General features: G+C 39.3%; 1 protein-coding gene across 4 annotated transcripts in view; it reads right to left on the bottom strand.

The window, feature by feature from the left end:
• Positions 1-589: 589 nt before the first annotated feature.
• LOC112995749 (chondroitin sulfate proteoglycan 4-like) overlaps positions 590-17,246 on the bottom strand; it is a 40,924-nt gene continuing 24,267 nt past the window's right edge. For all 4 annotated transcript variants that reach the window (XM_064502428.1, XM_026120928.2, XM_026120925.2 and 1 more), the window contains exons 7-10: positions 15,347-15,478; positions 10,908-11,080; positions 6,919-7,102; positions 590-6,391 (exon numbers count right to left, since the gene is read on the bottom strand). In XM_064502428.1, the coding sequence (XP_064358498.1) occupies positions 4,338-6,391; positions 6,919-7,102; positions 10,908-11,080; positions 15,347-15,478 (2,543 nt within the window). In that variant the 3' untranslated portion in view covers positions 590-4,337. The remainder of the gene's footprint in view (positions 6,392-6,918; positions 7,103-10,907; positions 11,081-15,346; positions 15,479-17,246) is intronic.

Here is a 17,246-nt window from a genome sequence, read left to right as displayed (position 1 = left end):
TCACTGGGCAGATAATATATTAAAACAGCTCAGCAATTCGGCATCACAGATTCAAATGGCTGAAGGTAATGAGAGGCTTGCTCCGCTGCCTGATGCAATGGAAGCACCTCCGCTGCACCGGCGGTCTAGCTGTGGCACAAAAGCCTATGCTGTCAGACAGCTAATGCAAACCCTTCACAGAGAAAGAAAACACGGTTAGTTTCAGGGAGGTCCTGAGGCTGGAATGACTGCACATTTTTGACTAAGCATAAAAATCTAACAGACTTTAGAAAGACAAAAAAAATTAACCAAAAGTTTTTCACAACAAAACAGTGCTAAGGTATTAACATTTAAGAATTTGAAATTCTATATTCTTTTAGGCTTATGCAGTGAAAACTTACTGAAATAAACCCAAAGCAATGCTGTGAGCATGTTCAAATGCATGCATTTATCTTGATGTTACACTCATACAAGTATTGGACAGTCAGTTGGATGCATGGTGAGCTCTCTCTCTTGTTCTGGCCATACACATTATGTTAGAGGCAAAATGCTAGGTACAGCACTACTGTGATCTCTGTACATGTGTAATTTAAAACAATAAACATCAGAAGACTGGATAGAACATTTTTATTGGCAACAGGAATCTGCTGTGCGTCTGCACTGCAGTACTTTAGAGACAGTCTTTAAAGAAAACACAAAAATATTAGTGTGTTGTTTATAAACAAAACATTTTATTGTTTTTAGGCATTATATGTTTTCAAGGCACTCTCACACTGCAGTTTTGAATTCCATTTGGTAGGAAAAGGAATCCTTCAAAAACCCCATCTTTCTGAAATAAAACACACACCTGCAAAGTTAAGTGAAACAACCAAAAATTCAAACCAGATCCTGACCATAAACTATGTTTGCTCCTGGAATCAGGCTGAGAATCCGTAAGTACAAAATGTGTGCTTTCTTGGGGATTTTCTATACTCGTTGCTATTTGTGAAACCCAAGACAAGATTCATCTCACTTTGTATTGGCTGTCTAAAAGTTGGATAGTCTGAGGGAGTCACCTCAGCTCCTCTTAGGTCAACAAAAAAAGACAGGTGCCTCAGAAGCACTGTTCATCTCATATGTACAAATATCTACGTAAGAACAAGATGAACCATCCTCTGCCGGAAACTGTTTTTCTGTACTGTCAATAGGAAGAGCTTAGATTAAGGCAATCGGATTTTTTTAATGGGAATTCAGGACAGGCTATTGAAGTAAAATCCATCATGAGTTATCAATTACATTTTTACTTCTGCATTTCATATGAAACTCAGTAATCACTGATATAACATACTTTTCCATATATGGTTCTCACCAGAATGTTCCCATAAGACAGCAGGTATTTTGGTACAAACAATTATATCACAGCAGCACCAACTGAGAGAGAAGACCGAATGCTGGCATACTTCACAGATGAATTAGGTGAATCAGATTGTTTTTATTAAAAAAACAAAAAACCCGACACTTTATAAATTGAGAACAGCACTCAAAATACAATTCTATAATGCCTGATCTACTTGAAATGAAAAATCTGTCAGCCAAAAGCATTTTGAAAACAGAACAAGAGTTCAACCCACTGTATTTGAATCAGAAAAAAGCCAGTACTAATTCTGTAGAATTACTACTTTTACTGTATTTTTCATGTATGATTTCTTGCTCATAGTGTACAAATAGCTCCATTCAATCCTGGAGTTCTAATTGTATTGCTGGTGTTTCTGACTCATTCAAGATTATGTCCTGATTTTACTTTTTACCATCATCAGTATTAGAGCGGTGCTATGTTCCATCGCCAGTGCACACTGAACAGCTAAACTTTACCTGTCTTTACGATGATGCTTGTTCAGCAAAGTCTCATTAAACACACATTTTGCATCTACATTTTCTATTCAACCTGTCAGGGCATCCTCAGTGGGGATTTCTTCACTAGATGCCAGCGGGTTTCAGTATCGCAACGTTTTGGCACTAGATTGGTGGCATATAACTTGGTCTCATGGAGGTATCAAAGTATAACATCTCTTTCACTGTTGACAGGAAGGTCACAGTGTTGGGAAATGTGCGACAAGCCTCTCCAAGTGTCAGGAAAGTGTTGGATTATAATTCTTTACTCCTCCTTGTAGCGAGTCTTGCAGGAGGTGTGAAGGGATAAGATTCCTGCTCCAGCTAGAAGGCATCAGAGGCAGGATGTAGTGAATCCTCTGCTGACAGCTGGCCTTTGGAGGAAGCTCCTGTTTGCTTGGCATGAGGAGAAAAGGTCCCAGGAAACCGCAGGAAACGTAAAACTGCGCCTGCACAAGGACGCTGGACTGACCCTGCTCTGGCTGGCAGCACCACCTCTCCAGATGAGTTTCTAAAAACAGTTCCAAAGATTTTCTTTGGGAAAGCAGACAAAGATCTGTAATACAGGTCTACAGCAGCTTTTCTGGGACACTGGAACATCCCAGCCTTCTACTATGATGGTGCTGGGTGAGTTCAAGCCTGCTTACACTGCCGTCAGGGAAAAACGATAATTATAGGTAAATAAAAATTGTGTTTTAATGTTCAAATACATTTTAGTCTGAGGATATAGAGCGTTCATATATTTAGTCACTAGTACTCCACTAACTCCATCAACTGAATATTTTATGCTAACACTGAACTCTTCCTTGGAAGTGGGCTCTGAACAACACATTGCTTCAAAATGCACCACAATTAAGGCAGACCATGGCAGAGGTGATAAAGATTAGTAAAACTGCCCTCACTGCTGCGGAATTTAGTTCCCAAGACAAAGCAATAAGCAGAGACTTAATCTGGCCATCCTCACTGGTGAAAACTCCCCATAATTGAAATGAGTAAATAGCAAAATCACAGCTAAATATCACCAATAACAAAAATAATTACCCAGAACAAAGTATTGTGAGATGAATAGCACCAAGGATGCTCAGGCACATACATCCTTTCTATAAAAGTGAAAATAGCAGTACTTGGGCTCAAACAAAAACATTATTCCAGTGTTCACTCAGAGCAGTACTGTGGGATCCTGACCCCGAGTACAATGTTTTTACAGAAAAGCTAATTAGAAAAATAGATCAAAATTCACTGTTTAGTAAAAGACTGGTTATGATCACAGCACCATTCCCCTGAAGTCAATTCATTCCCTCTAAAGTCAACAAGAATTTTGCTGTTGTCTTCAACGGAGGGAAGCCTGGACCTTAACAGGAGACTGCACATTGCTATTGAGCTTGGGTTTGCTTACAAACCGAAACATTCCCCTTACAGAGAAATTATTGCACAATTTACCAACAGAGCTAAAATTAGAGTAGCAGTATTTGTCACAGTGTGTAAGGCACACGTGATCAGAGTTCTCTGACAAGAAAGGTAAATGGAGTAACTGCAGAACAGAGCATTTACCTTCTCACAGGACTTTTTCTGCCAGCAGCTCCACAGTAGGTGCTAGCGTGCAGAAGAGGACTCAGTCCTACTGTCATCTGCTTGAACTCCCAGACTCCAGAGAGCTGCGTCTGCTCCATCGAAGGCAGAATCCAGCCCTTAGTCAGCAGCAGGAAATTTGATACATACTTCCAGACATAACCTAAGCCCAAAGATAATTCCGCAGACGGGCTGACTAGCAGATACATGCTTTTTGCCATGTGGATTAGAGGTCATGGATGCATTTTACCAGTCTGCAGACATTAAAGGTTAGAGTTCAATAATAAAGACGGGGAAAAAAAACCCTCAGAAAAACAAACAACGGCTCACAGTAACAGTGTTTTACCACAATCCTTTATCTGTCATTACTGTAGTGTCATTGCATAGATTTCTAGTTCAGTGACCCAGATGAGTATCTGTCAAAATAATCACACCTTTGTTTCTTTAGTTCTGGCCTTTGAACAGCCTTTAGGTCAAAATGGCATTACTTAGAAAAACAGTGGCAAGTTTTTTAAATAGAAGTGCTGCTGCAGGACAGAATACCAGACCTTTATAGCAAATCTGGTTCTTCAAAAAAGTAATTATATTAAAAATACATAATCCATGATGGAAAATTCTAGTTTATCCCTGTCATGGGAAATAAAAAATACTGCATACACAGGGTATGCTTAAAATCTATGGGACCAAATTCTGCACTGAATTCAATGGGAACTCTGCTTAAATAACAATTGGAAATTGATTTTAAAGCCACTGTAATCAATAGGATTTTTTGATTTCACAGTTACTTGGATTTCAGCTAACAAACAGTGCATCATTCGACTAATAATAAATAAGCACAATAAAAAGTAAATCATATGTCAAATAATATATACCCTCCTTTCCCTTCTACACTTATTCACATGACCAAAACGGGCCACAAACTACACCCAATATTGATTGCGCTTCAAAGTTGGGTTTGTTTTTCGACAATACTGGATCATTTCAGGATCAAGGTTTAACCAGCTCTTTTGCAAAGACTGTTTTACAGGCGGAGAAACTACCGCAGGAAGCAGCTGTTCACGTCTTACTGGTGTGAACGCTGTGGCTGTACTTCTCTCAACCCCCTTCAGGAGAGGGGTCACTGTAACCGTCGGTACCGTCAAGCTCCGTTCCAGACCATGACCTGGACTACTGAGGATTGCATCCATTTGACTTCTGACAGGTGGTTTTGCCTTCTCTTTTTTCTGACACATTAACAAAATGCACACAGAAATAACAGCAATAATGAGTAACACAGACACCAAGACCAGGGGGATAATGATGTACCAGGGATTGCTGCTTTCACTCGGTTGCTTTCTGGGACTCCTGGCACTGGCTTGGATTGTGCTCTCAGCCTCTGTAGATCCACTTGTTCCCACTGCCAGATTAAGCAGCGGACCTTCCTTGTGTATATCTCCCCAGCGATTTTGACCTTGCCACATGGTTGGTGCAGTCCTCCATGCTGCTACTGCAGGTTCATCATTGTGGGAGAAAACCGGTGCCTCATCCTTTGAGGTAGTGAGAATCTTTAAAGTGGTTGCGCTGGTTAAAAAAGGCACTTCAGTTGTAAAACGCTGCACAAGCAGGGGATCATATGGCACTATGGAGTACTGAAAACAGCCGACAGCAGGCTGCACATCATCTGCCCTGAGTATAAAAGTGAACGAGTCATTTAAAAGATCAATGCCTGTCATATTTGTATCTATGTCTAGGAACACAACACCACTATCTATGTCAGTCTGGGTGAATGTCTGAGCATCTTCAAACACTGCATCATTCCTGAGCCTCCTCTTTATGATTCTTCCATGACATGGGGGCACTATCACTTCAAATCTAGGATTACTGTTTGTCAAATTAGCTAGCTCAGAAGCATTCAGGTCACTGCTTCTGAATTTATAAACTGCTCGATTTGAAATTTGCATGTCAGCAGCAACTTGCACTAAAGGCTTCATTGTGATGTTCAGCACTTGTCCTGTCAGATTACCTTCTGCAGTGAACAGCATAAACTCCAGTACTTCTTTGAATGCAGTGAGATTTGCCAGGCGGTAAGACAGCCTTTCTGAGTACAAATCTGCCTGCTCAAATTTAGTAACCTGCTCATTTCCAATCATTAGGTGCCCATATTTGAGGGGCTGAGTTATTTCATACATGATGTTACTGCTTCTTCCATTTGTGATGGCTGCTAGATGAACATTAGTAATAGTGACAGATGTCTGGCCTTGTGGAAGTGCAACATTGGTATGATTTACCAGGACAAGAGTAATTGGTATGACTTCAAGACTGAAAAGTTTGTATAAAGGGCGATGTTTACCATCAGTTACACTGAAATAAAACACTCCAGAGGATGAACTTCCATCCTGTACAAAACAAATTCTGCCACTGTCAACATCAGCTTGTGTGAAATCCTGTATGGAGACACTGAGATTGCTCTTCATTGCTAAATAACCATTATTAGGATTGCTAATAACAGTGTATTTGAGCTCAGTTGGGGGGTTATCTAGGTCTTCAGCTTTCAGATTCTCTGACCCCAACACTGCCACATCTCCCTGCAGGACTTTCAAGTGCAGCCTTTTAGTCTTCAGTTCCGGAGCTTGGTCATTCACTGGAACAACAGTGATATTAAACATCTCCTCTAAAACTTCGCCATGGGGCTTTGTAGCAGATTTGCTCTTTAGGTTTAACCAAACAGCAAAAGTGAAATTGTCGGTGAGTGATTCAGAATTATCATGTACGTACACAATTCCAAACTTGTTCAGTATGTATTGCGAGAAGTTAGGTTTCTCTTTGGTAACGTTTCTTTCTCCAACAATAATCATGCCACATCGGGGCAAAGATACAACTTGATACCAGATTTCATACATGGAGCGTTGTACCTCAGGTAACTTAATCAGTAGATTTGAAGCATCTAAATTTGTTTTGTTGATTAAGACTTTACCTCCTTCCTGAACAATGGCACCTAGCAGAAAGAAAAGCAGAATCTTAGAAATTGAATATTTTATAGTTGCAATGTTTCGGCAATTAGATATGCATTTCAAATACAGATGATGCTCAGAAAAGAAACTGAAATCACAGTCTTTCACAGTATCTTTGATTTCCATGTGCCGTGGCTAGAAATATACTACCACTATTTTAAAATACAGATTTAAATATAAGAGGCTAGATTTTCTATTGATGCATAGAGTAGGATTAAAGAAATATCAGTATCTCTCAGCTCCAGATGGTGCTTTCATTATCCCTACTATTATAGCAAAGTGGAGGATACCCACTACAACAGTAGCAAGGATCAAACATATGTAGTTAATATCATTTTTAAAGATGCAGTGATGCAGTTTTTCAAACTACTACCTACACTACACTCTGTGCTAAAAGTATTCTGGTCATTTGCTACTGAAGAAAAATTATCCTTCAGTTTTTTACATTTGTTCATTGGAAACCCAAGAGATCCAAAACAATTTGGAGGCTCAAAGAGCACAGCATCTTCACCTGTGTTTGCTAGAAGACGACTGTTCCGATCATGCCTGGTAATTCCGTATGAAATGTCAATAAGGAACACCTGGAGGTCCAGGGCTGATGGTGGAGAGGAGACAGTAAAAGTAAAGTAATCTTCTGCACTCCAGTCAGCTGCCTCAGCTTGTAAGTGCTCATACATGATCACACCTTCATCCACCTGTTTAGGGTAAAGAAAGCCACAGGTACAAGAGGAAAACAATTTTAAATACAGAGGTGGAAGGAAAGAAAAAAAAATAACAACGCTGTTCAATAGAGGACTGTATTAAGCCATGCATAATGACTGTATATATAACTTACCTAAAGAGATTATTTTGCACTTCTCTTTCTCTGAAGATTAAATCTGTGTTGGCTGACAAGCATACTTGAAGGTAGGGGAAATGTTACCTGGATGAATGCTTGGTACATTAACCATTCATCTACCTTACTCTAAGAGCTACCTTACACTAAGAACGGATGTATAAAACACTGAGACACATATCTCTAATTAGCAATGGTAACTGTGAATGGGACCTCAGCTGGACTGTACCTTTAGAGAAGAGTGCCATATGACTAGAGGATTTTCCTTTATAAAGATACCATCTGGACTGGACTAATTGTCTTGGAAAAACATATGAAAGAATGAAGGCTTGAGAAAGATTTTGACGGATCATGTGTTTCATGGTAGATAGCAAAAGGTACTTGGTGAGAGACTACTGAAATCTGAAGGAGATGCAATGACCATGAAAATATTTTCTCCTTTATAACCAAACAGCCAATGGGACAGCTTAATCAAAAATTTCTGTATCACGGGAGGAAGGGGGATACCTAAGAGACGGGAAGGAAGTGAGCTTGCCCTGTTCCTGCTTTGGCTGACCCTGTAGATCCTTGCAAGAAAATCTTGTCATTCTCATAGGGAGGATTCAAGCTTCAAAAGAGAATCCTGCAGTAAATCTTCAGAGAAATAAATACATGTACAAGATACAGCCATTCAATCGTTCAGGTCCAAAAGCAAAGGCTAACAATTTCATACTAGGATTCTCATCAGCCAGAACTACAACAGAACTTAAGGATTAATAACATAATGCATTGAAAGTACAGTAAGATTCCCAATAACCACAAGATTAGGATACTTCTTCAATCTCAGTCAGTAAATTCAGCTTCCACTTGATAATTCATTCACCGACCTGGAGAGAAGACAGCTACCTATTAAATCCTTGGCAGCTTCCCAGGCAACTACTGGCCTGGCTCGTCTGCGTTAGTTTATAATTGCCAAAGAGATCACCATCTGAGATGGTGCTGCTTCTACGTTTAGAACCGGTAACACGCTCTATGCAGCTTGCAAACACCCTGGAGGAATTCATTAGTACATGTTTCCATGACACATGCTTGAAAGGTGTGAAAAAGAAAACCAAAACCCAGCCAGCGGAGCACTTTAGCACTGCAGAATCTGAGCTATAACGACAGACAGAGCTAATCTGAAACCAATGCAAGAGCCCCCACCGACATCACGTAGGAAACAGGGCTTTCAGGGTCAATTTTCTCAACAGCCTCAAAAACATCCCATCTTATTGACTAAGAAATTCAGACTGACATGATAAAATCTCTTATGTACATGTCCACATTTATGCTTTCCCTATACAGATTTAATTCTTCATGGCTATTTTGTTACAAAATATGCAAAAGTGATATTAAAAGGATACATTGGTTCAGGATAAACCCTAGAGACCTGTTGTGGGAAGTTTAAGTTGGAGAAAGCAAATTTACATAACAAGGATAGGCACAATACGCATCCTATAAATTCTGTGGTGTTTAGTATCAAATGTTTATCAACTATTAATCTTCCGGGGGGGAGGGGTTGTTTTTTGTGTTTTTTTTAATTGCAAGCCCATACTAATATCTGGGCTAATAAGAAAATAGCACTAGTGTGGATTTTGTTGTTTACCTCTGCAATGATTTCAAATAGAATGAACAAATGGTGGCTTGCTGCAAGATGAAAATACTTCTGAGATATTATAGAAAGTACTGGCAGAGGAAAAAACAACAAAAACCCCTAAACCTCATATTGAAAACAACTGTGCTATACTTTTTTTTTTTAAACTGTTTAATGTGGAACTTAATTTTCTTATATTGTTTGCAAAACAACTGTCCTTGAACAAATTCATTGGAATGCAAGAGTGATTTCAACCTTTTTTTTCCTATTTTGCAATGAGGCAATAAACCATGCAACATAAGGAAGAGTTCAGCACCATAGCAAAAGTACTAGCTTCTTTCAGCATCTAGCTACATGCTGCTTGTCAGAAGTGAAATTTTAAGTTCCATAATACAGACCGAAGTCAACGAACCTCAAAAGAACTCAGAGTTCTTTTCTTCAAAAAGAACCTCAAAATACATGTAAATTCAAATCAGATTTACAAGCATATTGTAACCAACATAAGCTGAATGTCTTATTTTCCACGTAATGAAGAATATACTATATCTGTAATATTAATGTCATTTCTTCACTGATATTTAATTTCATGTGGCTGTAACACACTAGACAGTGAACGTTTATTTTGGATCTTTTTTTTTTCTTCTTCCTTATTCCCCATCCTCTACCAGAATGAATAGCAAGCTGGTAAGACACCTGAATTTTACCTGCAATAACTCCCTGAGCTCTACTTGTTTGAGGTGAAAACTACCAGTACAAATAACTCAGACAGGGAAGAAAAATATGCACATTACTACAGCTCAAATCCTTAAAAAAAATTTTAAAGTTCAAAGGTAAGTTAGTTACATTAGTAAGAGCTAAAGCTATAGGTAAAGAGTGTCATAGTACAGCATGGCATTGCCCCATAAACGTGTAAAGATTGTATCTGTAGGCTAAGAGAGTAAAACTTCAAAACTTTAGCTGTAAGATTGTCTCACATGCTTAACTGTTCCATCTAACACTCATAAAATCATACATCTTAGGAACAGAAGAGAATGGTGTCATTATACAGTCCATCTCTCTCATAATATAAAACACAGAACTCAGCTCAGGAATTAGTGCAACAAGGCCAATAACATAATGGGATTAGAGGACAGTATTAAGAGAAATATCCTGTCTTCACCTTGGTTTATACAGGGCAGGTGGAGATTCCATCACAGCCCTTGGTGAGGTTGTTTCAAAGTCTAATGATAACCATAACTATTAAAAATGTGAACCTTGTTTCTAGATTTTATCAGTCAAATTTCAATTTCTGGCCAACAGGTTTTCTCGTTTTTTCATTTACTAGATCAAACAGCTCCTTTCTTAAACTGTAAATGTAGATTAGGACCAAATCTATCTCTTAATCTTTCCTCCAATAAAATCAGAAATTGAGTTCCTTCTATTTTCCCCTACTAAAAAATTTACTGAGAGTAACTTATTTCACAGAGGACAGTTACAGTCAGACTCTGCACACAGATGTAACTCATTTCTTTTTCTGCAGTTTCTCAAAGGACACTTTCCATCAAGCTACATGAGCTGTCACTTTTTAGTCTTTCAAGTATGAGACTCTGTATCACAGCTGAGATTCTTTAAACACCTAATATCACAGCCAATGAAGTCAGTAAAAGTCCGCCTGGGGACACCAATGAGGACTGCATATCGCCTAAATGAACCCGATGCTTGGAGTTTGCACACAGCAAAAGGCTACTCCTTCTGCCAGAAACTAAAGGCTTCCAACCTCTGACTGCTGGTTGATGGCAGCAGAACAACTCTTCTTGAAAAATACTGTTACAAGCAAAACAGTGGGAAGTGCCAAGACTCTGCGAGCATCCAAGAAGAGGGGAACAAAGGCTCCTCTTGCATTCATTACTAGATGCCAGATATTTAATGACACGACAAATATGGGCAATTGCATTGATGGGTCACATATGCCTGGTTACCAAACAGATATAGATGGATGAGACAAAGAACAAGCAACTGGGACGGCCTTTGAAGTAACAATCTACCCCAGAACTATTATAAAGTAAATGCTTACCATAGACTGTGTAAAACTGAGGATTTCCTGAGTGGTATTGTCAGAATTTACTCTGATCAGCCTTCCAAGTTTTGGGGAAGTTACAATCATAAAAGTTATAGTTCTGTTTCCTGCATTGGTCACATCATTGGTCACAGCTTTCAGATCACGTCGTGAAATAGGTTTCCTGGAACCTAAAAAATGTGTATTAAAAGTGACTCAGATTTGCAACTGCAATTTTTCACAAAGAATAAGTTTTATATTTCCTAACTCAGCTACTCATCTAATTCTGGTACTTAGAATTTTAATAATGTTTTGTAAGATTAACAGTCTTTTTCTTTTCCTAGTTACCTTCCTAGGTACTTTCAAATAATACAGCTCTTCCATAACTTTTCACTCAAAAACCCCATAAATATGAACTATCTTTGTTTTACAGATATGAAAAACATACAGTTCTCTACAAGAAATACAACTGCTAAACATTAGCTTCTGCAAAAAAAACCACCTCAAGTAAGGAATAAAGCACATATAGGAAGTCTTGCTCCTATACTACATGTCTAGAACTGAATTCAGATTCCAGCTGAAGACACCGTTGCTAATGTCTCTGGCAGCCCCATTTGCTCACAGAAGGCAGGGTGATTTAGCAAGGTCTGCCTCAGAGAAGCCTTAATCCAGCAGCTTCTAGTGAACACACATGAACCAAAATCAATTAATACCAGAAATCTGAACTACGCTTTATCAATATGAATACATGATTATCATTAAATAAACACTGAACTAAAAATAGGAAGGACATCACACATACAAATAATGGCCTGAACTGAAACGATGTATTACTAAGACAGAGACTGAGGTGTAACAAAATCCTTTTAACACATAACACTGCACTATCTAGTACATTCTGGCTTAAAGACTGTAGAGCCCTTTCTGGATTTTAGCCAAACCAAGACAGTTTTTGTCATGGCTGTGACAAAAACAAAGACATACTTCTTATTGCTGGGAGTTGCTTGCACAACAGCTAGCAATGACAGGGCCACAAAATATTAGGAGTTTTATTTGGCTTCTTTTTGATGTAATCTTTCCTCATGGTATACACTCAGCAACTAAATCTGATGTTTACCGTGATGCATTTGGAAGAACAACAAACAGGAATAATTCTAGGAGTTCCCCACCACTCCCACTTCTGCCACTCTTCTTGTATTTTGGGTTTTTTGAGCAACAAGCTTTATAGGTATCAATATATAATTTCAGACACTAGCCATATATATCTTATCAACGCATCTCCACTAAAGCATAATCTTTGCAGAGGAATAACACAAAATATGTTCCTGCTGTTCAGCAGAAAAAGCACAGCAAGCAAACTGATGAATGTTTTGCAAGCAAACTGGGAATGTTTTGCAAGCATTTGGTAACCTTAGGATTCTGCCTGTTCACACGTACTTGTATCCTGGCTCAAATCACATCTCCTTTGAAACAGAGTTGTTGTAACAAGATGAGATCCTCTTGCTCTGTTTGTTTTCCCCTTTTTGCCTTCCCATGCATCTCTGCATCCGTATTCCTTAGAAAAGCAAAGCAATCCCTCAGGTCTAGAATTCTCTAGCACTGTAACTAATTCAAGACGTGCCCTTCCTCTTCCTCTCTCTACTTTTCCTGTCCCTTTTCTGTGTGCCAAGGTGGTGAGGAAGCATGACCTTGTGTTGTGTGTGCAGCAGATGTGTTCAGGAATGCAGAACAGAGCGCAGCAGTTAATCAGACCACATGTTATCTGCACAACACAGCTATTTCTCAATAACCTCACACTTATGCAAATCAGGGCCCACTGTCCTAACAGATCAAGACAGAGTAACTCTCAAAAATGGTTATGCTGTAGTGATGGATGGTACCACTTCAATTTTTCATGATAATGATACCACACATGGCATTACAACACTGCCATCGCAGTACAGGGCAGAGGGTGGAGGCGACCCGTACCTCGATGCCACAGAGCCCTGGCTTATTCCTCACAGACCTGATCTCACTCAAGAGCCAGGACTTTTCTGCACAGCACAGGCTGAAATATAGCTTAGGGCCACAGATACTAAAGTTTCTCACCGTTTCCTGTGAAATGGGATCCTCCCCCAGACAACCTCCTCCTTTCCCCACTTTTCTCCTGAGACCTGAAAACCTTTTGCAGCACCTGCAGCAGTTCTGCTCTGGTTTGCCACTTGAACAGAGAAAGGGGGGCGTTTTGCTAGCCAACAGACCGGGTAAAGGAAAGGGAAGTGAGACCACAGTCTGATCCCAAGTGTGGGAGCACAGACATCACACAAGCAAAACCCTCCAAACTCTGGGAAAAGGAAGAGAGAGAGGAGGAAGACATACCGCAAGGATGGGTGGTGCAGAGCACAGCGGCACTGAACCGTGTGGGCAGAATACAACAGCATAACACCATTATCAGTACCTAATAAATTTGGTATCTGTAATAATTTTGGTATCTGTTTTTACTGCCTGCATTTAAAATTGGGAGACTACTCTGGCATGAGCATTCTTCCTGTCATTGCTGCGCAGCTATGGATCACCTCACCTACTGACTGGCTCAGACAGCTCTGCTTCTGAGTGACTACAAGTCAGGCTGTCTCTTCTTCTCAAATAGCAACTCAGCTCATTCTCTCTTCGAGCAATTGCTTCCCAGAAGAGAGCAAATCCTCACAGTCTAGTTATATAGCTTATGTAGGAAAAACTCTTATCTATCAATGTAGTAAGCATACTGAATAAAACAAACTTCTGTTGGACAGAAGAAATCCATAAATTGCATAAACAAATGTGGTATATTCAGCAGGAAAGAGGACAGCAGTACATGTGCTTACAAAACTGCAGAACAATATGCTTGAGAGAATAGTTAACATCCAGTCATGAAGACATGGCAAATTCTTCACAATATATTCAAGTTCCACTTCCCTAGAGAGAAAATCCTTCAAGCTGTCTCAAAATCAGTATTTCCTGCAGCGCTATAAAATATAATGGGACACTGGTTATTGTTTACATGTGGATGAGCAGCTGGCACCACCACTGTTTGAATAGTCAGTCCATGATGATCAAGTACCAGTATTTGCTCACTGAAACCTGCACAGCTCCAGAATGTCTTCAAAAAATCGGCAAAAACAGAAAAGGTGAAAAAGGTAGCAAAGTTTTTTTTCAGCATTAAAAAAGTATTACTAGCTCAAAGTAAGTCAGAATTCAGCAAAAGCTGTAGGCCTTGATGAATACAGCTTGCAGCGCTGAGAGAAATATTATGTTTTCCAACCTGGAGAACTGAGAGAAAGTATAGGGACTTTTTCTTCTGCAAAAGTATCAGGCACATTTTTCTTACAATTATCTTTGGCTCAAGATAGGATTCCTGTAAACCTCTGTGCCTGAGGCACCTTTACACACCAAAATCACAGACAGATTAATAAGCCTTGTAAGTGGATTTATTTGAATCCCATTTATATTGACTGAATTAGAAGATCATGCTGCTACGATCCCATTTTTTGTTGCCTGTGTTTAAGTGGCTTTCATTGCAAGCCTTTATTTATATAGCTTATATTCAGGAAGTTTAAGAAACTGAAGTACTCTTTTTCTGCTTAGGATTAATAAATCAAGGCATAGATTAAGATCTATAGAACTCTTCCAGTTTTGAACCTCTCTACAGCTGTATGGACCATATTCAGAGAAAAAAAGAAGGTGGTGCAAACAACATCTACAGGACAAGTATGATACAAGATGTTGCTGATAGAAGACTAATCTTTATTTCTCTTTTAATCCTGTACTTAATGTTAGATTACTAACTCAATGAGGGATTACTCTTGCCAGCGCAGCGCAATAAGGAACTCGGGAGAGACTCTCTTAACTCATCAATTCCTGCAGGAGTAGGATTTCATTAAAAAAAAATACAAAGCTGCTGACCCAGCTATTTCCAAATGCACAAATATGAATCAAGGCTATTCAGTCCTTCTGATTCATCAGTGAGTCCCAGCTGCTCTCCATAACTTTGCTCGAATTTGAGTATGCCATTCAGAGCCCCACAGACATGGGCTTCACCCTGCTTCTGCTAGGCAAAATGACAACCAGCTGAGAGAGGCTTTGCATCTTTATTTCTATGAATGCAATATTGAGCTTTTAAACTAAGTTGAACAGGAAATTTTCAATGCTTAGCCAGACAGTTTACTGTTACACTGCACTTATATATTTCACTGCCTATTTCCATCACTGACAGCACATAAGCATATCAAAGAATTAAACCCTATACAACAGTGAGAACATTTGAGACAACATGACTGATCTTTTAAAAATCAGACAGACAGACGTTTCCATGCATCTATATCCATGTATCCAGTCATCTATTGTTTAGTCAAACAGCTACCTAAACAATTACTGTATACTTGGTAGGTTATGAAATTATTTCAAGTACATGAAATCAAGATAATCTGTTAAAACCAAACCTGGAAAGACTCCAAGGCCTTTGTTCACCTCTAGGCTAACTATTAGAGTCCGAGCTGTGATGCTAAAAATCTGTCGAGGTGCAAAGTTCAAACCATCTGTAACCTGAAAGCTGAAGCCTCCAGACATTGCTCCTGTAGAAAACAAAACATAAATTTTTCTTTTATTTCCCCATTTTTCATCCAAAACACACAAACCTAAACTGCGCACATTTTGCTTTTGACTACGATGAAATAAAAAGTCATCCTGAAGCCATTTTTTGATCAGTATTTTTGTATCTTAACTAAGAATTAAATAAAATCATAATGCAGAGAACCATCCCAAGGAAGAACTACTAGCTGTTGCTTATACTGAAGGGCAAACATCCCCCAGAGGTAAATCAGCAGACTGCCCCTACCTTTCTTCTTTCACTGAACCCAGTGGAGCTGAAACCAGCTGAAACTTGGGGAGACACTGGCCCCAAGTTTTCTCCTCCTTTTATATCTTAGGAGGGACCTCAGCACTCAAGCAGCCACATTTTGGCAGAGATGTAATTCTGGGAGAAAAACAACTAGAACGGGCTTTCATTTTGGTTTAGATTTAACCTGGAAGCTGATTCACTCCTTTAACTGTTTCCTTCTCCTTTGCTCTCATTCAGCTTTACTGAAGAGGATATGTTGTCACAGCTCAAACTATTTCAGAGTTGTATGTATTTATACTAAATGCCCATTTTCTTCTTTAATCTTAGGACCTGTATGTAGTCTGGCATAAGCGATAGTAAAATATTTCGAGGAGACTGAGTGAATTCCTGTAAAAATACATTTCTCAGAACTGACTTTTGGAGGTGTAGAGCGTTTTAAATGGAGGGTCCTCAAACTGTTTATTTAGGTAGAAAAAGATAATGAAAAATTACAACATTAACTGCTGCCAACAGTTACTGTTGCTCTTCCGCTTGCTTTGCCACATGAACATGTATCCTAAAGTGTGAGGTTGCCATACAGTTTTAACAAAAAGATCAGCACTCCTTGCCTAACTATAAATGAACATATCAGAAGAATCAATGTTGGTTCTGAGATTATAGTTAAAAACTCCCCTAGGGAAGTTAACTATAGTTAACAAATCCCCTGCAGCAAACACAGAAGCATCTCTGGAATATCAAGCCAATTTTTTTGTATTTTTAAAGCTTTTATTTTCTCTTGATAAAAACACACAACTGGTTGCACATTTAAAGTGGCAATGAGGAGTCTAGGATTTGCCTCAGGTTGGGAGGAAAATGCTTACTTAGCTTTACTTGCTCTCTTGGCTAACAAAGAGCAACTTTCTGACTGAAGTAATCAGAAATTTGTCATTGACAGTCAGGAACAGAACTAAACCCTCAAGTGCTACTTGGCTGAAGCATATATTACTTTAGCATAATTAATTTTAAAGGAATAACTAATCAGAAATAATAAAAAGGATGCCAGAAAGGGGGTTGCAAGAACTGCACTGCAAGACATTGAGGCTTAAGGGGCGCTGACAGGAGTTCGGCTCAGTACTGCCCTGCGGAAAGCCACTGGCAGGGCGTCAGGGCAGACCCCATCCTGCCAAAGCGGGTGGGCAGCACCCTGGAGTGCAAGCGAGCGTGGAACAAGGGAAGCAATTTGCACACTGAAAGAGGAGTACAGAAAAGGAAAGGTATGTTCTGTTTCTGCATTTACGCTCCTGACAGAACATGCAGGGATCACTGAGGAAGCAAACACAAAACTTCAGGGGAAAACACAAGAACGAAGAAGCAGATTCGCAATGCAGCACAGAGTAAGTAACAACTTACAATTCACAACACTGAGGAAAGATGAAGAAAATAGTTATACAGAAATTAATATTAGAGGCATGAAAGCAAAAGTATGGTAGTACTTTCTTTTGCAGTACAAAACAATCTGAAGA

Source organism: Dromaius novaehollandiae, chromosome Z (genome assembly GCF_036370855.1).
Source record: "Dromaius novaehollandiae isolate bDroNov1 chromosome Z, bDroNov1.hap1, whole genome shotgun sequence".
In the NCBI taxonomy this organism is placed as follows: Eukaryota; Metazoa; Chordata; class Aves; order Casuariiformes; family Dromaiidae; genus Dromaius; species Dromaius novaehollandiae.
This window is presented reverse-complemented; position numbering and strand designations above follow the sequence as displayed.